The sequence below is a fragment of the Salvelinus sp. IW2-2015 genome, linkage group LG11, assembly GCF_002910315.2.
Source record: "Salvelinus sp. IW2-2015 linkage group LG11, ASM291031v2, whole genome shotgun sequence".
Lineage (NCBI taxonomy): Eukaryota > Metazoa > Chordata > Actinopteri > Salmoniformes > Salmonidae > Salvelinus > Salvelinus sp. IW2-2015.
Genome location: NC_036851.1, coordinates 32,498,157 through 32,518,130, shown reverse-complemented (window position 1 = coordinate 32,518,130; position 19,974 = coordinate 32,498,157). Strand labels below are relative to the sequence as shown.

The 19,974-nt window shown below is 42.5% G+C and overlaps 2 protein-coding genes across 6 annotated transcripts in view; one reads left to right on the top strand and one right to left on the bottom strand.

Annotated features, from left to right (window-relative positions):
• The window catches only part of LOC111970212 (nck-associated protein 5-like), a 115,488-nt gene extending 108,293 nt beyond the window's left edge, over window positions 1-7,195 (bottom strand). For 3 of the 5 annotated variants that reach the window (XM_023996808.2, XM_023996807.2, XM_023996809.2), the window contains exon 1: window positions 6,965-7,194. The gene's annotated coding sequence lies outside the window, so the exon portion shown is untranslated. Of the gene's footprint in view, window positions 1-6,964 lie in introns of all 5 variants that reach the window. The other 2 variants (XM_070445637.1, XM_024147324.2) reach the window with 1 other exon arrangement.
• Window positions 7,196-15,016: 7,821 nt separating this feature from the next.
• LOC111970211 (ras-related protein Rab-5B) lies at window positions 15,017-18,407 on the top strand. Its single transcript, XM_023996804.2, has 6 exons — window positions 15,017-15,166; window positions 15,935-16,272; window positions 16,560-16,711; window positions 17,073-17,195; window positions 17,307-17,400; window positions 17,771-18,407. The coding sequence occupies exons 2-6, from the start codon at window positions 16,113-16,115 to the stop codon at window positions 17,893-17,895; spliced, it is 654 nt and encodes a 217-aa protein (XP_023852572.1). The 5' UTR covers window positions 15,017-15,166; window positions 15,935-16,112; the 3' UTR covers window positions 17,896-18,407.
• The last annotated feature ends 1,567 nt before the right edge of the window (window positions 18,408-19,974 follow it).

The window sequence follows — 19,974 nt, the reverse complement described above, 5'->3', positions numbered from 1 at the left end:
CTACAGAGGACAAACATAGGTACAAGGTTAGCTTTTCATAATAAAAACTTTTTTTAAATAGATTTTGGGCAAAATCGATGTAGTCAGGGCTGAATTCCAAAGCCTGGTCTCTGCTCCACTCCATTGGTTTAGTTCATCAGAAACGTCCTTCACTGTGGAGTTTAGTCAGCTAAAAGGTAGTAAAGATAAAGATCATGTTACAGCATCAACAAAACTGTCATGTCTACTCCCGCTCTCCGGCACGAGACTTCGCCGGTCTACTAACCACCAGTCCTGGCAACCCATCATTACGCACTCAGTCACACCTGGACTTCATCACTTCCCTGATTACTCCMCCTTTATCCAGCACTCCATTGTATTCAACCCTCAGGTAGTATTGGTTATGTTTCATTGTCAGGCGTTGCTCTTGTTTCGTATCGTCTTATGTTCGTTAATATAAAAAAACTCCCTAACTGCACCTGCTTCCTGACTCCCTACGTCGATGTTACAAAAGTGAGCACATTTTTAAGGACAGAGCGCACATTGGAGGGAGGAGATGGAGACAGGTTGATGGATTAAGGTACAAAAACAATTTGTTAATTTACACTACTGTTGGTTATATTGATACATTATTATATTTTTAAGTAAATATATTGGAATGATTGACGGTTATTTTAATCACGGCCTTCATCCATAATCATCGGTAAGGCTACACGGTTATACAATTACAGAGCCAACCCTAAATAAGAACCCTTGCATTCAATAATGGGAACACGAGAGTCACGTGGGACCGCCGAAAGAGATGGCATCACATTAGAGCTCCTAATACCCACATGTAAATACTGAAATTCAACGGCATACACTTTCATGTATCTTAATATACTGACCTGAAGTACAGTTTAATATAAAGAATTTACATTTTGAAATATCTCGCTAAAGTGGTGTTATTGGAACGTCAACACGCGCTAAACTTCTTTCTGCCTAACACACGGTATTCACAGAAGGCCACATCGGCTAACAAACAGCAAATCCTCCCGAATCCCCCCACCAAGACATGGACAAACACGTAAACCCAGAGAAATCTGAAGGATCTATTTGAGAAAATGGGACAGATGAACACGATTTTGTTGRATGTTGCATCCCATGTCTCCACGATAAAAACAACTACCAAGGTAAAGGAAAAAGTTGATGCGATACAAGAGGATGGATGGGGCAGAAGGACGGCTTTCGACAGTAGAGGATGCCATCTCTCATTTGGAGAAGGGTAATGAGAATCATGAGAAAAAGCTGGATATATTGTGGAATCGTGTCGAAGAATTTGAGTACAGAAGTAGGAGAAATACGGTGAGATTGGTTAATCTGAAAGAGGGGAGTGAGGCTGGCGGTGGACTAATCTTGTGTGTGTAGAAAATCGCCGCAGAAGAATTTTATGACAGGCACAAATTAGAAATTGAACAAACCCATCGCAGTTTAACCATGCCAGACGAGAATAGGCCCCAGAGAACAGTTCTCATCCGCTTCCTACAATCTACAGCCCGGGACAAGGTACTGATAGCGGCAAAATAAAAGGGTGGCGTTCAGTGGGAAGGCTGCCGGATGCCTTTTTTCCCCAGACCTGTCCAACGAACTGGCAATGAAGAGGAAGAAGTTTGCAACGGTGAAGAAACTACACGAGAAGAATGTCAGGCACACACACGCACTCCCAGCGACCCTGCTTTTTTCTTGGAAGGGAAAGAAAATGATTTTTCAAGGACAATGTGGAGATTCTTGCTAGAGCAGGGTGTTTAGCCTAGATAAAGACGAGACAAGGTAAAAACTAAACTGCCGTGTAGTTCTGCTGTTCACTATACAAATTAAGGTAKCCTATGTGTTTGCGGGACTCTGGGGAGTGTTGCCAATTTAGCCTTGGCTATCAAGCACCTCAAGGACCATAAGTCATTTTAAGTTGAGACTGTAGGTTCTTCTGCAGCAGCAAAGACAGTTCTGTGATGATTGAATCATCGAGAAACAACGTCACGTTCCTAGGTGTGATTTATTTTATTTTACACAGTTTTATTGTACTGCTCGAGTATATACACTGCTCAAAAAAATAAAGGGAACACTAAAATAACACATCCTAGATCTGAATGAATGAAATATTCTTATTAAATACTTTTTTCTTTACATAGTTGAATGTGCTGACAACAAAATCACACAAAAATGATCAATGGAAATCAAATTTATCAACCCATGGAGGTCTGGATTTGGAGTCACACTCAAAATTAAAGTGGAAAACCACACTACAGGCTGATCCAACTTTGATGTAATGTCCTTAAAAACCCAAGTCAAAATGAGGCTCAGTAGGTGTGTGTGCCCACGTGCCTGTATGACCTCCCTACAACGCCTGGGCATGCACCTGATGAGGTGGCGGATGGTCTCCTGAGGGATCTCCTCCCAGACCTGGACTAAGCATCCGCCAACTCCTGGACAGTCTGTGGTGCAACATGGCGTTGGTGGATGGAGGGAGACATGATGTCCCAGATGTGCTCAATTGGATTCAGGTCTGGGAACGGGCGGGCCAGTCCATAGCATCAATGCCTTCCTCTTGCAGGAACTGCTGACACACTCCAGCCACATGAGGTCTAGCATTGTCTTGCATTAGGAGGAACCCAGGGCCAACCGCACCAGCATATGGTCTCACAAGGGGTCTGAGGATCTCATCTCCGTACCTAATGGCAGTCAGGCTACCTCTGGCGAGCACATGGAGGGCTGTGCGGACCCCAAAGAAATGCCACCCCACAGCATGACTGACCACCGCCAAACCGGTCATGCTGGAGGATGTTGCAGGCAGCAGAACGTTCTCCACGGCGTCTCCAGACTCTGTCACGTGCTCAGTGTGAACCTGCTTTCATCTGTGAAGACACAGGGCGCCAGTGGCGAATTTGCCAATCTTTGTGTTCTCTGGCAAATGCCAAACGTCCTGCACGGTGTTGGGCTGTAAGTACAACCCCCACCTGTGGACGTCGGGCCCTCATACCACCCTCATGGAGTCTGTTTCTGACCGTTTGAGCAGACACATGCACATTTGTGGCCTGCTGGAGGTAATTTTGCAGGGCTCTGGCAGTGCTCCTCCTTGCACAAAGGCGGAGGTAGCGGTCCTGCTGCTGGGGTTGTTGCCCTCTTACGGCCTCCTCCACGTCTCATGATGTACTGGCCGTGCTCCTGGTAGCGCCTCCATGCTCTGGACACTACGCTGACAGACACAGCAAACCTTCTTGCCACAGCTCGCATTGATTGTGCCATCCTGGATGAGCTGCACTACCTGAGCCACTTGTGTGGGTTGTAGCTCCGTCTCATGCTACCATAAGAGTGAAAGCACCGCCAGCATTCAAAAGTGACCAAAACATCAGCCAGGAAGCATAGGAACTGAGAAGTGGTCTGTGGTTACCACCTGCAGAACCACTCCTTTATTGGGGGTGTCTTGCTAATTGCCTATAATTTCCACCGTTGTCTATTCCATTTGCACAACAGCATGTGAAATTATTGTCAATCAGTGTTGCTTCCTAAGTGGACAGTTTGATTTCACAGAAGTGTGATTGACTTGGAGTTACATTGTGTTGTTTAAGTGTTCCCTTATTTTTTTTGAGCAGTTGATTTTTAAACCTGCATATTAGTTAATATTGCCTGCTAATGAATTTCTTTTAACTAGGGAAATTGTGTCACTCTCTTGCGTTCTGTGCAAGCAGAGTCAGGGTATATGCAGCAGTTTTGGCCGCCTGGCTCGTTGCGAACTGTGTGAAGACCATTTCTTCCTAACAAGACCGTAATTGATTTGCCAGAATTGTACATAATTATGACATAACATTGAAGGTTGTGCAACGTAACAGCAAATATTAGACTTAGGGATGCCACCCATTCGATAAAATATGGAACAGTTCCGTATTTCACTGAAAGAATAAACGTTTTGTTTTCGAAATGATCGTTTCCGGATTTGACCATATTAATGACCTAAGGCTCGTATTTGTGTGTGTTATATATTATAATTAAGTCTATGATTTGATAGAGCAGTCTGACTGAGCGGTGGTAGGCAGCAGCATGCTCGAAAGCATTCATTCAAACAGCACTTTCCTGCATTTGCCAGCAGCTCTTCGCTGTGCTTCAAGCATTGCACTGTTTATGACTTCAAGCCTATCAACTCCCGAGATTAGGCTGGCAATACTAAAGTACCTATTAGAACATCCAATAGTCAAAGGTATATGAAATACAAATGTTATAGAGAGAAATAGTCCTATAATAACTACAACTAAAACTTCTTACCTGGGAATATTGAAGACTCGTGTTAAAAGGTACCACCAACTTTCATATGTTCTGAGCAAGGAACTTAAACGTTAGCTTTTTTACATGGCACATATTGCACTTTTACTTTCTCCAACACTTTGTTTTTGCATTTATTAAACCAAATTGAACATGTTTTATATTTTTTTGAAGACAATATATATCAATAAAATCTATTTAAAGTTAAAATAAGTGTTCATTCAGTATTGTTGTAATTGTCATTACAGTAATCCTCGTTTATCGCGGGGGTTACGTTCCGAAAATGACCCGCGATAAGTGAAATCCGCGAAATAGAAAACTTTTTTTTTTTTTTTACAATTAGCAACTATTACATGTATACAAATACAGTGACTCACGTGTAGGCCGTTTCACTGCTCTTCAGACTGGGCCGCTGCATCCTGACTGCGCTCTGCAGTGTTCTCTTCTTCTGAAGCCCGCGGTGCAGGTGTGTTTGTTCGGGAGAAGAACATAGTGATAGGCAGCGTGTTGTCGCTCTTTTTTCTTCTTGCAAAAAGATCCTTGTACACCGACATGCCACCATCGATTACGTTGGAGAACTGTAATGAACGGCTCATCAAAGTGCCCATTCCTCAGCTACTCGCTTAAGTTCAGTGGCCATTCGCACCATGGTTGCTAAGCGACCAAGCGTTAGTCCTTCCTCCTCATCTCTCGTGTCCTCTTCTCCCTCTTCTCTTTCATCGTCGCTTTGTGGCTTGTCATTTCTGCCAGCTCTGCATCGGTCAGCGGCTGTGCGTCTTTTATGTACGTACACATAACTGCACGAGACGACAAAATGATAGCACAATTCGTAGCATGTTTTGATACAAGAAGCGGGAGTGAGTTTTTAGCGAATCAGAATGCAGAGCACAATGCACCAAAAAAAAAAAAAAAAATGCATTATGAAAATCCGCGAAATAGCGAATCCGCGATAAGTGAACCGCGAAGTGGCGAGGGATCACTGTATTACAAAATATATATAAAAATCTACCGATTAATCGCTTTCTGCTTTTTTTGATCATCCACTAATCGTTATCGGCGTTGAAAAATCATAATCGTTTGACCTCTACCATAGAAAGGTGAGCATTTGCCCACTGAAGTCGGTTRTGACGCCAAAATGCAGTCAGGTCAAGACCCTGGTGAGGACAATAAGCACGCAGATGAGCTTCCCCGAGACGGTTTCTGACKTTTGTGCAGAAATTCTTCAGGTTGTCCAAACCCACAGTTTCATCAGCTGTCCGGGTGGCTGGTCTCAGATGATCCTGCAGGTGAAGAAGCCAGTTGTAGAGGTCCTGAGCAGGCGTGGTTACAGCTGATCTGCGGTTGTGAGGCAGGTTGGACGTACTGCCAAATCCTCTAAAATGACGTTGGGAGGCGGCTTATGGTAGAGAAATTAATACAAAATTCTCTGGCAACAGCTCTGGTGGACATTCCTGCAGTCAGGATGTCAATTGCACGCTCCTTAACTTGTCATCTGTGGCATTGTGTGACAAAACCAAACATTGTGTACTTTTGTCCCCAGCACAAGGTGCACCTGTGTAATGATCATGACATTTAATCAGCTTCTTGATATGCCACACCTGTCAGGTGGATGGATTATCTTGGCAAAGGAGAAATGCTCACTAACAGGGATGTAAACAAATTTGTACACAAAAATTTGAGAGAAATAAGCTTTGAACATATGGAACATTTCTGGGATCTTTTATTTCAGCTCATGAAACATGGGACCAACACTTCACATGTTGCATTGATATTTTTGTTCAGTGTAAGAATGTAGCTGTGTAAGTAAAGGCAGATACACTTATAAAATGTGGCATGCCTTAGAGTACTAACTATAGAGAGAATCAAGGCTAGTAGTTTGAGCAGATGTTGTGCCCTATATATATATATATATATATATATATATATATATATATATATATATATATATATATATATATATATATATACAGTATATTATTTTTTACCTTTATTTAACTAGGTAAGTCAGTTAAGAACAAATTCTCATTTACAATGACAGCCTAGGAAAAGTGGGGTAACTGCCTTGTTCAGGGGCAGAACGACAGATTTTTACCTTGTCAGCTCCGGATTCGATTTCTAGCAACCTTTCGGTTACTGGCCCAACGCTCTAACCACTAGGCTAACAGCCACCCATGTAGTCCTTCATGTTATGTAGCCTCAGAAAATGATCAAGTTTGTATCATGTTCCAAAATGTTATCAAAACTGACATTGCACTTACATGCACTTAGGCTATAGCAAATGCTACATGTTCAGGTATTTAATAGGCCTTTTGTTATTGAAACAAATCTTAGGTGATGTTCATTGCATAGCAAGATTTAATTTGGGATAATATCGTGATGACCGTCTGGGCGCGATAATTCGTGTTCGTTGACTAACCGATTTCATGCTCACGTTTAAATTAATGCAGCGCCATGAACGTCACATATGAACAGTTAACGGTTCATTGTGTTTACATATTGCCACCACGTACGACAGGCACCACCAAGTACATGGGAGTATCGGTAGCCTACTACAAACCTGTTTGTACACCATTGTTTGCAACGTTCTTCATTACATTAAATACTCAGTCTAAGGTTTGTCCCACGACCCTACTCGCAAGTATTTTTCTAAACAGCACATCGGTACACGGTGGTGAAAATAACATTCACTTACCTAGAAAAATGGTGCATAGGGAGAGACACGGACAGTAATGCAGCACCAACGTTAAATAGGGCACGTCTTAAAATACACATTTAAGTCAAGAGAGAATCCGTATTGCTTTAAAAAATAAGCTGCATTCATTATTTTCCTCGGACGGAGCAAGCTTGAAAAAAAGTCAGTCCGAGATCTTTCCGCATTTGGAAGCGGTCGTCAGGAAATGTGATGTCATGGCTTTATATTGCTCTCGCCTCCGAGTCGCGGCGCTCTCATTGGGGCAGCCAATGTCCGTGTGGTCCTTATCTTATTTTGAAAACTAACCAAAACTAACCATCTTAGTCCATTTAAAAAATATATATTTCCAGTACATCCCGTGGCAATATTATGTTGTTATACTAAATTCATGACTACTATCATATAGTATATGTACACTCTATTACAGCCTACTATAAAGCATACTAGCCTATACTATACTATTCTGTCCCCTTTGAGATGATATCCAAGTGGGGTAAATGCTAAGAAAGTCCTGTGCTCCAGTCATTGTGGTTTATTTCCCACCATGTAATTATCTGTTTTACCAGGTAATTTCCCGTGTCTAACCTCCAGACATACACTAGYGTTCAAAAGTTTTGGGTCACTCAGAAATGTCCTAATTTTTTAAAGAAAATCACATAGGCGTACAGAGGCCCATTATCAGCAACCATCACTCCTGTGTTCCAATGGCATGTTGTGTTAGCTAATCCAAGTTTATCACTTTAAAAGGCTAATTGATCATTAGAAAACCCTTTTGCAATTATATTAGCACAACTGAAAACGGTGGTGCTGATTAAAGAAGCAATAAAACCTGCCTTCTTTAGACTAGTTGAGTATCTGGAGCATCAGCATTTGTGGGTTCGATTACAGGCTCAAAATGGCCAGAAACAAAGAACTTTCTTCTGAAACTCGTCAGTCTATTCTTGTTCTGAGAAATGAAGGCTATTCCATGCGAGAAATTGCCAAGAAACTGAAGATCTCGTACAACGCTGTGTACTACGCCCTTCACAGAACTGTGCAAACTGTCTCTAACCAGAATAGAAAGAGGAGTGGGAGGCCCCGGTGCACAACTGAGCAAGAGGACAAGTACATTAGAGTGTCTAGTTTGAGAAACAGACGCCTCACAAGTCCTCAACTGGCAGCTTCATTAAATAGTACCCGCAAAACACCAGCAAAGAAAAAGCCATATCTCAGACTGGCCAATAAAAAGAAAAGATTAAGATGGGCAAAAGAACAGACWCTGGACAGAGGTACTCTGCCTAGAAGGCCAGCATCCCGGAGTCACATCTTCACTGTTGACGTTGAGACTGGTGTTTTGCGGGTACTACTAGCTGTGCTAACATAATTCCAAAAGGGATTTTAATGATCAATTAGCTGTTTTAAAATGATAAACTTGGATTAGCTAACACAATGTGCCATTGGAACACAGGAGTGATGGTTGCTGATAATGGGCCTCTGCACGCCTATGTAGATACTCCATAAAAAATCAGCCGTTTCCAGCTACAATAGTCAATTACAACATTAACAATGTCTACACTGTATTTCTGATACATTTTATGTTATTTTAATAGACAGAAAATTTGCTTTTCTTTCAAAAACAAGGACATTTCTGAGTGACCTCAAATTTTTGAACAGTAGTGTACTTTTGACAAATAGAAGTCTGTGGTTTGATCATTTGACCCTGTGCACATATTGAACTAAAATGGCACTGGAGAGGAAGGCAGACGTTTTACGTGTCCCCAACCGATTGTGTTTTTTCTTTTGTTTATTTGCAACAATTTTTTTTACTTATTTCGTACATAATGTTGCTGCTTCCGTCTCTTATAACCGGAAATAACATCAGGACTGCGATTACTCACCACGGACTGGCAGAATCCTTTTTTTCCTTTCACGAGTCTGACGAGCCTGACRCGAAGGATATACTGCTTTCTCGGGAACAAGCCCAGATCCCCATGATTTGCGTGAAGAGGAGGCATTGATAAAGGAGACGAAGGGCAGGCTGCCTTCTGAGAATTCATAGCCAATCGAATAAACCCCCACTTCCTTCCATTCTGCTACCAAGCGTGCAATCTTTGGAGAATAAAATCGATGACCTACGTGGAAGATTAAATTACCAACGGGACATTAAAAACTGTAATATCTTATGCATCACAGAGTTGTGGCTGAACGATGACACTATCAACATACAGCTGGCTGGTTATACGCTGTACCGGCAGGATAGAACAGCGACGTCTGGTAAGACGAGGGGTGGCGGACTATGTATTTTCGTAAATAACAGCTGGTGCACGATATCTAAGAAAGTCTCAAGCTATTGCTCGCCTGAGGTAGAGTATCTCATGACAAGCTGTAGACCACACTACCTACCTAGAGCGTTTTCATATGTATTTTTCGTATCTGTTTACATACCACCACAGTCAGAGCCTGGCACTAAGACAGCACTGAATGAGCTGTATTCCACCATAATCAAACAAGAAAATGCTCACCCAGAGGCAGCGCTCCTAGTAGCCGGGGACTTTGATGCAGGGAAACTTAAATCCATTTTACCAAATTTCTATCAGCATGTTAAATGTGCAAACAGAAGAAAAGAAATCTGGGCCACCTCTACTCCACACACAGAGACGCATACAAAGCTCTCCCTCGCCCTCTATTTGGCAAATCTGACCATAATTCTATCCTCCTGATTCTTGTTACAAGCAAAAATTAAAGTAGGAAACACCAGTGACTAGATCAATAAAAAAGTGGTCAGATGAAGCAGATGCTAAGCTACAGGACTGTTTTGCTAGCACAGACTGGAATATGTTCCGGGATTCCTCTGATGGCATTGAGGAGTACACTACATCAGTCATTGGCTTCATCAGTAAGTGCATCGATGACGTCGTCCCCACAGTGACCGTACCAACAAACCCCAACCAGAAGCCATAGATTACAGGCAGCATCCGCACTGAGCTAAAGGATAGAGCTGCCGCTTTCAAGTAGCAGGACTCTAACCCGGAAGCTTATAAGAAATGCCGCTATGCCCTCTGACAAACCATCAAACTGGAAAAGCGTCAATACAGGACAAAGATCGAACCGTACTACACTGGATCTGACGTCCGTTGGATGTGGCAGGGCTTGCAAGCTATTACAGWCTAAAAAGGGCAGCACAGCCGCGAGCTGCCCAGTGACACAAGCCTGCCAGATGAGCTAAACTACTTCTATGCTCGCTTCGAGGCAAATAAAACTGAAACATGCATGGGAGCACCAGCTGTTCCGGGAGACTGTGTGATCACGATCTCCGCAGCCGATGTGAGTAAGACCTTTAAACAGGTCAATATTCACAAGGCCGCAGGGCCAGACAGATTACCAGGACGTGTACTGCTAGCATGCGCTGACCAACTGGCAAGTGTCTTCACTGACATTTTCAACCTCTCCCTGTCTGAGTCTGTAATACCAACATGTTTTAAGCAGACCACCATAGTGCCTGTGCCCAAGAACACTAAGGTAACCTGCCTAAATGACTACCGACCCGTAGTACTCACGTCTGTAGCCATGAACTGCTTTGAAAGACTGGTTATGGCTCACATCAACACCATTATCCCAGAAACCCTAGACCCACTCCAATTTGCATACAGATCCACAGATGATGCAATCTCTATTGCACTCCACACAGCCCTTTCCCACCTGGACAAAAGGAACACCTATGTGAGAATACTGTTCATTGACTACAGCTCAGCATTCAACACCATAGTGCCCTCAAAGCTCATCAATAAGCTAAGGACCCTGGGACTAAACACCTCCCTCTGCAACTGGATCCTGGACTTCCTGACGGGCTGCGTAAGGGTAGGTAACAACACATCTGCTACGCTGATCCTCAACACCCTCTCCTGTACTCGCTGTTCACTTATGACTGCACAACTCCAACACCATCATTAAATTTGCYGATGACACAACAGTGGTAGGCCTGATCACGACAACGACGAGACAGCCTATAGAGAGGAGGTCAGAGACCTGGCCGTGTGGTGTCAGGACAACAACCTCTCCCTCGACGTGATCAAGACAAAGGAGATGATTGTAGACTACAGGAAAATGAGGACCGAGCACAGCCCCATTCTCATCGACGGGGCTGCAGGTTGAGAGCTTCAAGTTCCTTGGTGTCCACATCACCAACAAACTAACATGGTTCAAGCACACCAAGGCAGTCGTGAAGAGGGCACAACAAAACCTATTCCCCCTCAGGAGACTGAAAAGATTTGGCATGGGTCCTCAGATCCTCAAAAGGTTCGAAAGCTGCACCATCGAGAGCATCCTGACTGGTCGCATCACTGCCTGGTATGGCAAGTGCTTGGCCTCTGACTRMAAGGCACTACAGAGGGTAGTGTGAACGGCCCAGTAYATCACTGGGGCCAAGCTTCCTGCCATCCAGGACCTCTATACCAGGCGGTGTCAGAGGAAGGCCCTAAAAATAGTCAAAGACTCCAGCCACCCTAGTCATAGACTGTTCTCTCTGCTACCGCACGGCAAGTGGTATCGAAGCGCCAAGTCTGGGTCCAAGAGGCTTCGAAAAAGCTTCTACCCCCAAGCCATAAGACTCCTGAACATCTAATCAAATGGCTACCCAGACTATTTGCATTGTGTCCCCCTTCTTTTACACCGCTGCTACTCTCTGTTGTTATCATCTATGCATAGTCACTTTAATAACTCTACCTACATGTACATACTACCTCAACTAACCGGTGTCCCTGCACATTGACTCTGTACCGGTACCCCCCTATATATAGTCTCGCTATTGTTATTTTACTGCTGCTCTAAATTACTTGTTACTTTTATTTCTTATTCTYATCTGTATTTTTTWAAACTTCATTGTTGGTTAGGGGGTCGTAAGTAAGCATTTCACTGTATTCGGCGCATGTGACAAATAAAATTTGATTTGATGTAGATGCACAATTGTATATCATGTACATTATGAACCTACTCAAGCCTCAAGGGAGTTTGCTACATCCCTTGACTGCTTTGAGAGAGTTAGAAATGGAGGGGATATAAGAGGTAGGATAAGGTTTTTATTATGGCTAGTCCAGTGGAGGCTGCTGAGGGGAGGACGGCTCATAATAATGTCTGGAATGGAGACAATGGAATGGCATCAAACACATCAAAGACGTGGTTTCCATGTGGTTGATATCACTCCATTGACTCCATTCCAGACATTATTATGAGCCGTCCTCCCCTCAGCAGCCTCCACTGGGCTAGTTAGTCCCTAATGGCATTTTCCCCATACAATAACAGGACACACTTATTCCCATCCTGCATCCTTTCATCTCCAGAATAACCACTAATAACCACTACCCAGCATATGTGTCTAATCAACCTCAAGGGAATAAAAACAAGGGAAGTACATCAACTTCCCAGATACCGCTTACTTTCACAACAACTGTTAACAACAGGTCCAGCATGCATGCAATATGTCCTGAGTCGAAATGATACAGTCTTGAGCCGTTTTTGTTAAGGCGACCTCATGTGACGTAAAAGGGAACAGGCTCCGGCACACCAACATCACAGCAGACCTCAGTTCAAATACTATTTTAAATCTTTTAAAAGCTTTGAGCCTGCCTGGAGTGCCAGGTGAGCAGGGTTTTTACCTTTAAGACTTTTCTATTGTTCCATTGCAACAGGCAAGATCAAATGAAGCACAGCTAAAATATTTTTTATTATTTCAAATATTATCAGTACCCAGGTTTGCAACACAGTAAGGCTGTGATGGACACAGTAGCAGTCTTTCACAGTATCCAATGTGAGTAGTGGTTGATGTTTATAATGGTGATTTCCATAAGTAGGACAGATGTCCCAAGGTTCCGTAAACAGGAAACAGATACACTGTATTCTGGCTTCCTCTCAGAGCGACAGGGTCAACACTTACCCCTGTCTGAGGCCTAAAAATACCTGACTTCAGGAAATTAGGACATTGTGCTACTACAGTGCATTCYACTGTCCTGACATCATTGTACATGTTAATTTACAAATATGCTAGGTAGGCATCTGAAGTTAAATACCAAAGTTAAATGACAGTGGCCAGTTAAACAAAACCAAAGAATGGTTTTGTTTACAGAAGATAGCCGTATTTGGTAAAAGACTAAGTCCATATTATGGCAAGAACAGCTCAAATAAGCAAAGAGAAACGACAGTAGATCATTACTTTAAGACATGAAGGTCAGTCAATATGGAACATTTCAAGAACGTCTAAAGTTTCTTCAAGTGCAGTTGCAAAAACCATCAACCGTGATAATGAAACTGGCTCTCATGAGGACTGCCACAGGAATGGAAGACCCAGAGTTACCTCTGCTGCAGAGGATAAGTTCATTAGAGTTACCAGCCTCAGAAATTGCAGCCCAAATAAATGCTTCACAGAGTTCAAGTAACAGATACATCTCAACATCAGCTGTTCAGGGGAGACTGTCTGAATCAGGCCTTCATGGTCGAATTGCTGCAAAGAAACCACTACTAAAGGACACCAATAAGAATAAGAGACTTGCTTGGGCCAAGAAACATGAGCAATGGACATTAGATCGGTGGAAATTTGTCCTTTGGTGTGGAGTCCAAATTTGAGAATTTTGGTTTTTGGTGTCTTTGTGAGACGCGGTGTRGGTGATCGGATGATCTCCGCATGTGTATTTCCCACCGTAAAGTATGGAGGAGATGTTATCGTGTGGGGGAGCTTGCTGCTGACACTGTCTGTGATTTATTTTGAATTCAAGGCACACATAACCAGCATGGCTACCACACATTCTGCAGCGATATGCCATCCAATCTGGTTTGGGCTTAGTGGGACTATAATTTGTTTTTCAACAGGACACTGACCCAACACACATCCAGGCTGTGTAAGGGCTATTTGACCAAGAAGGAGAGTGATGGAGTGCTGCATCAAATGACCTGGCCTCCACAGTCCCCCGACCTCAACCAAATTGACATGGTTTGGGATGAGTCGGACCGCAGAGTGAAGGAAGAGCAGCTAACAAGTGCTCAGCATATGTGGGAATTCCTTCAAGACTGTTGGAAAAACATTCCAGGTGAAGCTGGTTGAGAGAATGCCAAGAGTGTCCAAAGCTGTCATCAAGGCAAAGGGTGAAATATATTTAGATTTGTTTAACACTTTTTTGGTTACTACATGATTCCATGTGTTATTTCATAGTTTTGATGMCTTCACTATTATTCTACAATGTAGAAAATAGTAAAAATAAAGAAAAACCCTTGAATGGCTAGGTGTTCTAAAACGTTTGACCAGTAGTGTACCCATTGATTCTTCAAGAATTTATAGATGCCTCATAAATAGGTTCTACTGTTGCAGCCCATCAGAACCCAAAATATAAACTTGTTCATTTGTTTGAAAACAATGTAAGTGTAAACCAACCCTGGTTAAAACTATAATTTTGATATCATGGATGGTCTGCCCTTTTATCCATAGCTCTGCCCATGATTTGAGAGTGGTTACATTTCTCCAGTCCCAGCCGGCAGCTGTTTACCAGAACAGTGGTGGGGTGCCCACTTCGTAATTTGTTAAATGCATATTTCCCCTTTAATGCCTTTATGAGTTTAAAGCATTAATTAGTTTTGTCTTACCACATCATATCAAACAAATGAAGGACTTACATTTTTAGTTTCAAATGATGTCAAAAGACAAAAATAAGCAAATATATTATATATTTTTTCTCCTCAGCTCTATTCTGCTCATATCTAGCCTATTCTATTCTTTGCTCAGCTCTATTTTGCGTGGCTTTTCTATTTTATTATGCTCAGATATAGTCCTATTCTTTTCTAGCGTTTTCGTCCACTATTAAGTGATGGGATTTTGATAACTGTTTCAAAGGAMAAAGGTTTATGATGCGAGTAAGAGTTGATAGATATTTTATTCTATTCTGCTTTGTGGAGCATTTGATCATTTTTGCCCACCAAAACATTCACTACCTCGACCATAGGAGTTTTGTACTGGGGGTTTCATTTCAGAACACTACTCTGGAGGACGAGACTACTTTGCACTCAATAGCTTACATCTCTTCCCCGAAAGTTTCTGTGGGGGAAGGATAGACTTTTACCAGTAGACAATTGGGTAAAAAGCTGTCAATCTGTTACCGCCCCAAAACACCGGAATTACGAGATGGGACAACGCAGTCTGTATCTCAACTAAAAAGACAAAGGATAAACAGCAACATTTGCCAGGTATAGTCGCAATGCAATTTAAAACAAACAAAATCKGAAGTTATTTTGTGTGGAACGACGCTCTGATGTGACCACTCTGGGGCGCTGTCGACAGATTCCTTACGGACGGGGTCGTGTTGACTTGCGGAATATGACCTAGGGACAGGAATGGGGTTAATCACTAATGAGTGGACTGAAGAAGTGGGGGAGGGGTTGATAACTTATTAAATGGTTATTAAATATGTATAGCATATAGGCTTTATGTCAACCGACCATCTGTAGGCCTATTCCTAGTAGGTAATAGTAAGTAACATGTTACATTGTTGCGGGGTAGCCAACCTGGACTCCGCGGTCGACGTGGGGCCTATAGTCAACGTAAATTAGTCTCTGAGGCGAGGGCATGCTGGGGTACCTATAAGCCTAATGGTCAACTCAGTGTTGCAGAAAAAGATGAGAAGATAAAGTCTGTTTTGAAAGTTATTGTCTGCTACATTTGCCACGTAATTATTGATGCTATTGAATTATTTTATTTTCACTCATTGTTCAGTTGTAGGCTAACAAATAAGAGATGGTTTTATAAATCAGGTTTTAGTAAGTAGCACAGGCTTTTAATGCTTCCTAAGTACTAGTGGCTATTCCCTAGATTAAAACTGATTACAGCAGCATGCAAACTAGAGTGTAGATATATTTTGATATAATATGTGCTTCACGGGTGATTGTGTGACAGGTTGCCATTATGATAAAAGTCCAGATTCTGGGATACATCTGTTGTTGTTTTTTGTCTTATAGATTTCCATTTTTCATCTGGCAGACGGGTCCCATTGTCCTTGAGAGCGGTACCCCCCCCCCCCTCACACTGCTCCTCTCTCCAGCTGTCACTTGAAGCTCCTTTTCCTTCTGTCCCCCCACTCTCAACACCCCCCACCCCCAATTTTCCCAACAACCCCCCCACGGACACACAGCCCCGATGGCAGGGCGCCCATCACGACCCAGTGGCCAGCCCCAGTCCAGTAAGGTGAGCCAGTTTAAATTGGTTCTACTGGGGGAGACATCAGTGGGGAAGTCCAGCCTGCTGCTGCAGTTTGTCAAAGGCCAGTACCAGGACTTCGGGGAGAGCACCATTGGGGGTAGAGTACCAACCATACACCAGAATACTCTCCTCTGTAGACCAATATGACTTCTTCTTCAAGTCATTTTATTCAGACTTTTACATCTGGTCATCTGACCTCCTCCTTTCTGTTTGTCCATATGATAACATTTCCCACAGAGACTTGTTCACATTTTGCACACTTTTCCTCTATCGTTCTTTTCTATCTGACCGACAAGGTTTTCTTTTTCCTCAATCTACGTATCAGTCAACTCCTCTCACTACTATTTTGTAGGCTAAAGCATCTCCCATGTTCTCTTCTCTCAGCGGCCTTTCTGACTCAGATAGTGAGTGTGGACAGTGCCATGGTGAAGTTTGAGATCTGGGACACGGCTGGTCAGGAACGCTACCACAGCCTGGCACCTATGTACTACAGAGGAGCTCAGGCAGCCATAGTGGTCTATGACATTACCAACACAGTATGTACATCTTAGATGATAACATGTCCCTCTCCTTTATCAAATGCTCCATCTCCCCCTTCATCTCGCTCTCTCTCTCATCCCCTCTCACAATCCTCCTGTAAAGCCCTTCTCCTTCCTGCACAATGACTCCTATCTCTTCCTCTCACTTTTTCCACTCATATGTAGTGAAGTTTTTCACCAACAATGCTTAGCGTCTGTTAATTATTCTTGCCAGAAATTTCGCAAATATCCTACATTTACACTATACCACTTGTGCACAGGTTTGAGCCAGATGTTTGAGAAGGACATGCATTTCAGGCTAGTATATCTTCCCTGTTCCTTCTGGCCATATCTCATCTTTATTTTCTGCTCTGGATAGGAGACCTTTGTAMGGGCCAAAGCTTGGGTGAGCGAGCTCCAGAAACAGGCCAGTACAAACATGGTGATAGCCTTAGCGGGCAACAAAGCCGATTGGTCTGCTAACAGAGCGGTGGAGTATACGGTAGGCTCCTGTGTGCATACCTCACACCCAAGATAGTGAGATAATGGCCAAATGCTTGTGCAGTGATGTGTGTGTGTGTAGCAGGTCTGTATGTCTGTGGTGTTTTTTCAGGATGGTCAGGGTTATGCTGCTGACAACAGTCTTCTCTTCATGGAGACCTCTGCCAAGACAGCCATGAATGTCAACAACCTCTTCCTGGCCATAGGTGAGTCACATCTGACACGCCATCATCCAAATTCATAGTGTTGAAATGGGCTGTTGGAGATGACACTGACTTTCTTTCTCGAGGGCTTCCATATTTAATGTTATGTACTCGTTATCAGTCAAAACGAATCATAACACAATTCCTAACAGAGCATTTGTTTTTGCTATGGATAGTTTACTCCTTACCTTGACACATCTAAGGGATAATGTCCCTCTGTATCCACAAGAGGGTGATAACACCTCACTGTACACCCAAATATGAGCAGTGATCTCCTTGTTTATACCGTTGCCATCTCAACTATAAGCAACACATACTATAATTGTTCTATGTGGTATACAGTACCATGATTTGTTGTCTCTCTTTTTTCTAGCCAAGAAACTTCCCAAGAGTGAGCCACTGGGTGGAGTAGCTGGCAGTGCTGGGGTTCGAGGAGGACCTCCAATGGACCTCAGACAGCCTACCCAGACCAGCCCTGCCCAGTGCTGTGGAAACTGAGGAGGGATGGGGGAGAAGAGAAGCAAGCTCATATCTGAGGGAGGAGGGAAGTTTAAAGAGATTTTCCAGAGAAAAGAAAGGAGCGTAAAAGAGAGTGTAGCATGCAAATGAGTTAAAGGAATGATAAGGGACAAATACACTGAGTGTACAAAATCATTAGGAACTCCTTCCTAATATTGAGTTGCACCCACCCAACTGGTCAAGCTATGTCATGGAAAGAGCAGGTGTTCTTAATGTTTTGTATACTCAGTGTATGTAGATCAATGGGAGGAAAACACGCACTACAATAAGATGAACTTCTATTAAAGTTATCACTTCCCAACATGTTTTTGTCAACTCGGCACTACTGGACAGCCACTGACCCAGCCAGATAAAATACACTTACTGTATGGTCTGTACGTGATCTTTATGCTCTTTAGTCTTAGCTTATCATAATACTCCTCTAACCTTTCCACATTTACGTGGGTTTATTTGATATTATGAAAATAAATGAAATGATGTTGAGATACAGACTGCGTTGTCCCATCTCGGTGTTTACACTCAGCAGTTCTCCCAGTAGGCTAGAAACTAAGGCCAATTGAACACGTGGTGTGGGGTTATGAAGTTCTTGGCAAATGCTGCCAATCTGAGGACACAAACAGGAAGTGACATCACATTGGTCTTTCAGGCGGTGCGGACACACTAGGCCAAAGCGATTCAAACAGAGGCGTAGGCCAAATGTCTGTTTGCAAAAAGCACACAGATCATTTCTCTGAGAACACATGGTCAAAGCTCCCAGCAGTCCCTCCTATGACTGCATATCAAATTGCTTTTATCCATGTTCATTTGCCTCTCTATCTTAGTTGGACATTTATATTATCAGCTCTGCTGTACAGTTTCTGAGCCTCTCACCAGTACTATGTAGTCCCTAAAAGAGGAAGTGACAATAAATGTTTTTTTTTACCACATCTCCTTTACTAATAAATGTGCAATACTAAGGTGTACTCAGTTGGCCTGTACTATAGGAACGTTTTCTATGTTGCAGTTATAAATAGACTGTATAGAACCATGTACAGTACAGGTAACCCTAATGTTACAGACTGTTCACCGGTGATGGTTGAACAAAATTATTGGCCAATTGCAAAGGGATGGTGATAAAAACAGTGGAACTAAGACAATGAGAAGATCATTTCTTGTGGTTTGACAAGCTCAATGTCCTTTATCCGATTTGCCCCTTTTGTTTCTGTCCTGTTTTAATTACCACAGACGCATTGCTCACTGCAAATATTACTGTGTTATAGTTTCATAGAATTMCCTGTGTGTGTATTGTTTTATAAACACAAAGTATATATTTGTCTAATGGTGTTCCAATATAGCATCATAAAAGCACTATATGCCCAAGCTTTTTATAACAATGTGCATTGCCCATGTATGCATATCCTATATCGCAGTCTCAATTTCTTGTTTTAAAATGTTTACAAATAAGTGCCTTTCTTTTTTCATCTTTAATTGTTTGTTGGTCCATTCATGTGCAATTTGATTGTCGTCGGGAGAAGGAGAAGAGGACCAAAGTGCAGCGTGGTATGTATTCATAATACTTTTRATAAAGATGAACACTCGAACAAAAACAACAAAACGACAAACGAACAGTTCTGCAAGGTGCAACAAAACACTAAACAGAAAATAACCACCCACAACTAAAGGTGGGAAAACAGGCTACCTAAGTATGGTTCTCAATCAGAGACAACGATTGACAGCTGCCTCTGATTGGGAACCATACCAGGCCAAACACAATAGAAATAGAAAACATAGACATACAAACATAGAACGCCCACCCACATCACACCCTGACCAAACAAAAAATAGAAACATACAAAGCAATCTATGGTCAGGGCATGACATTGATAATACATAATTGATGTGATAAGATAACATGTTGTAAGATGAAATATTTTATACACCTGCACATTTCTCTATTTCTTCTTTAAAATAATCAAATTCATTCTAAAAATACATACAATTTCTTATTAGGTAACTATTTGGTGAAAACATGATGATAAAGCATAAGCATTACCACTCAGGAAGGAATATAGCTGTTTT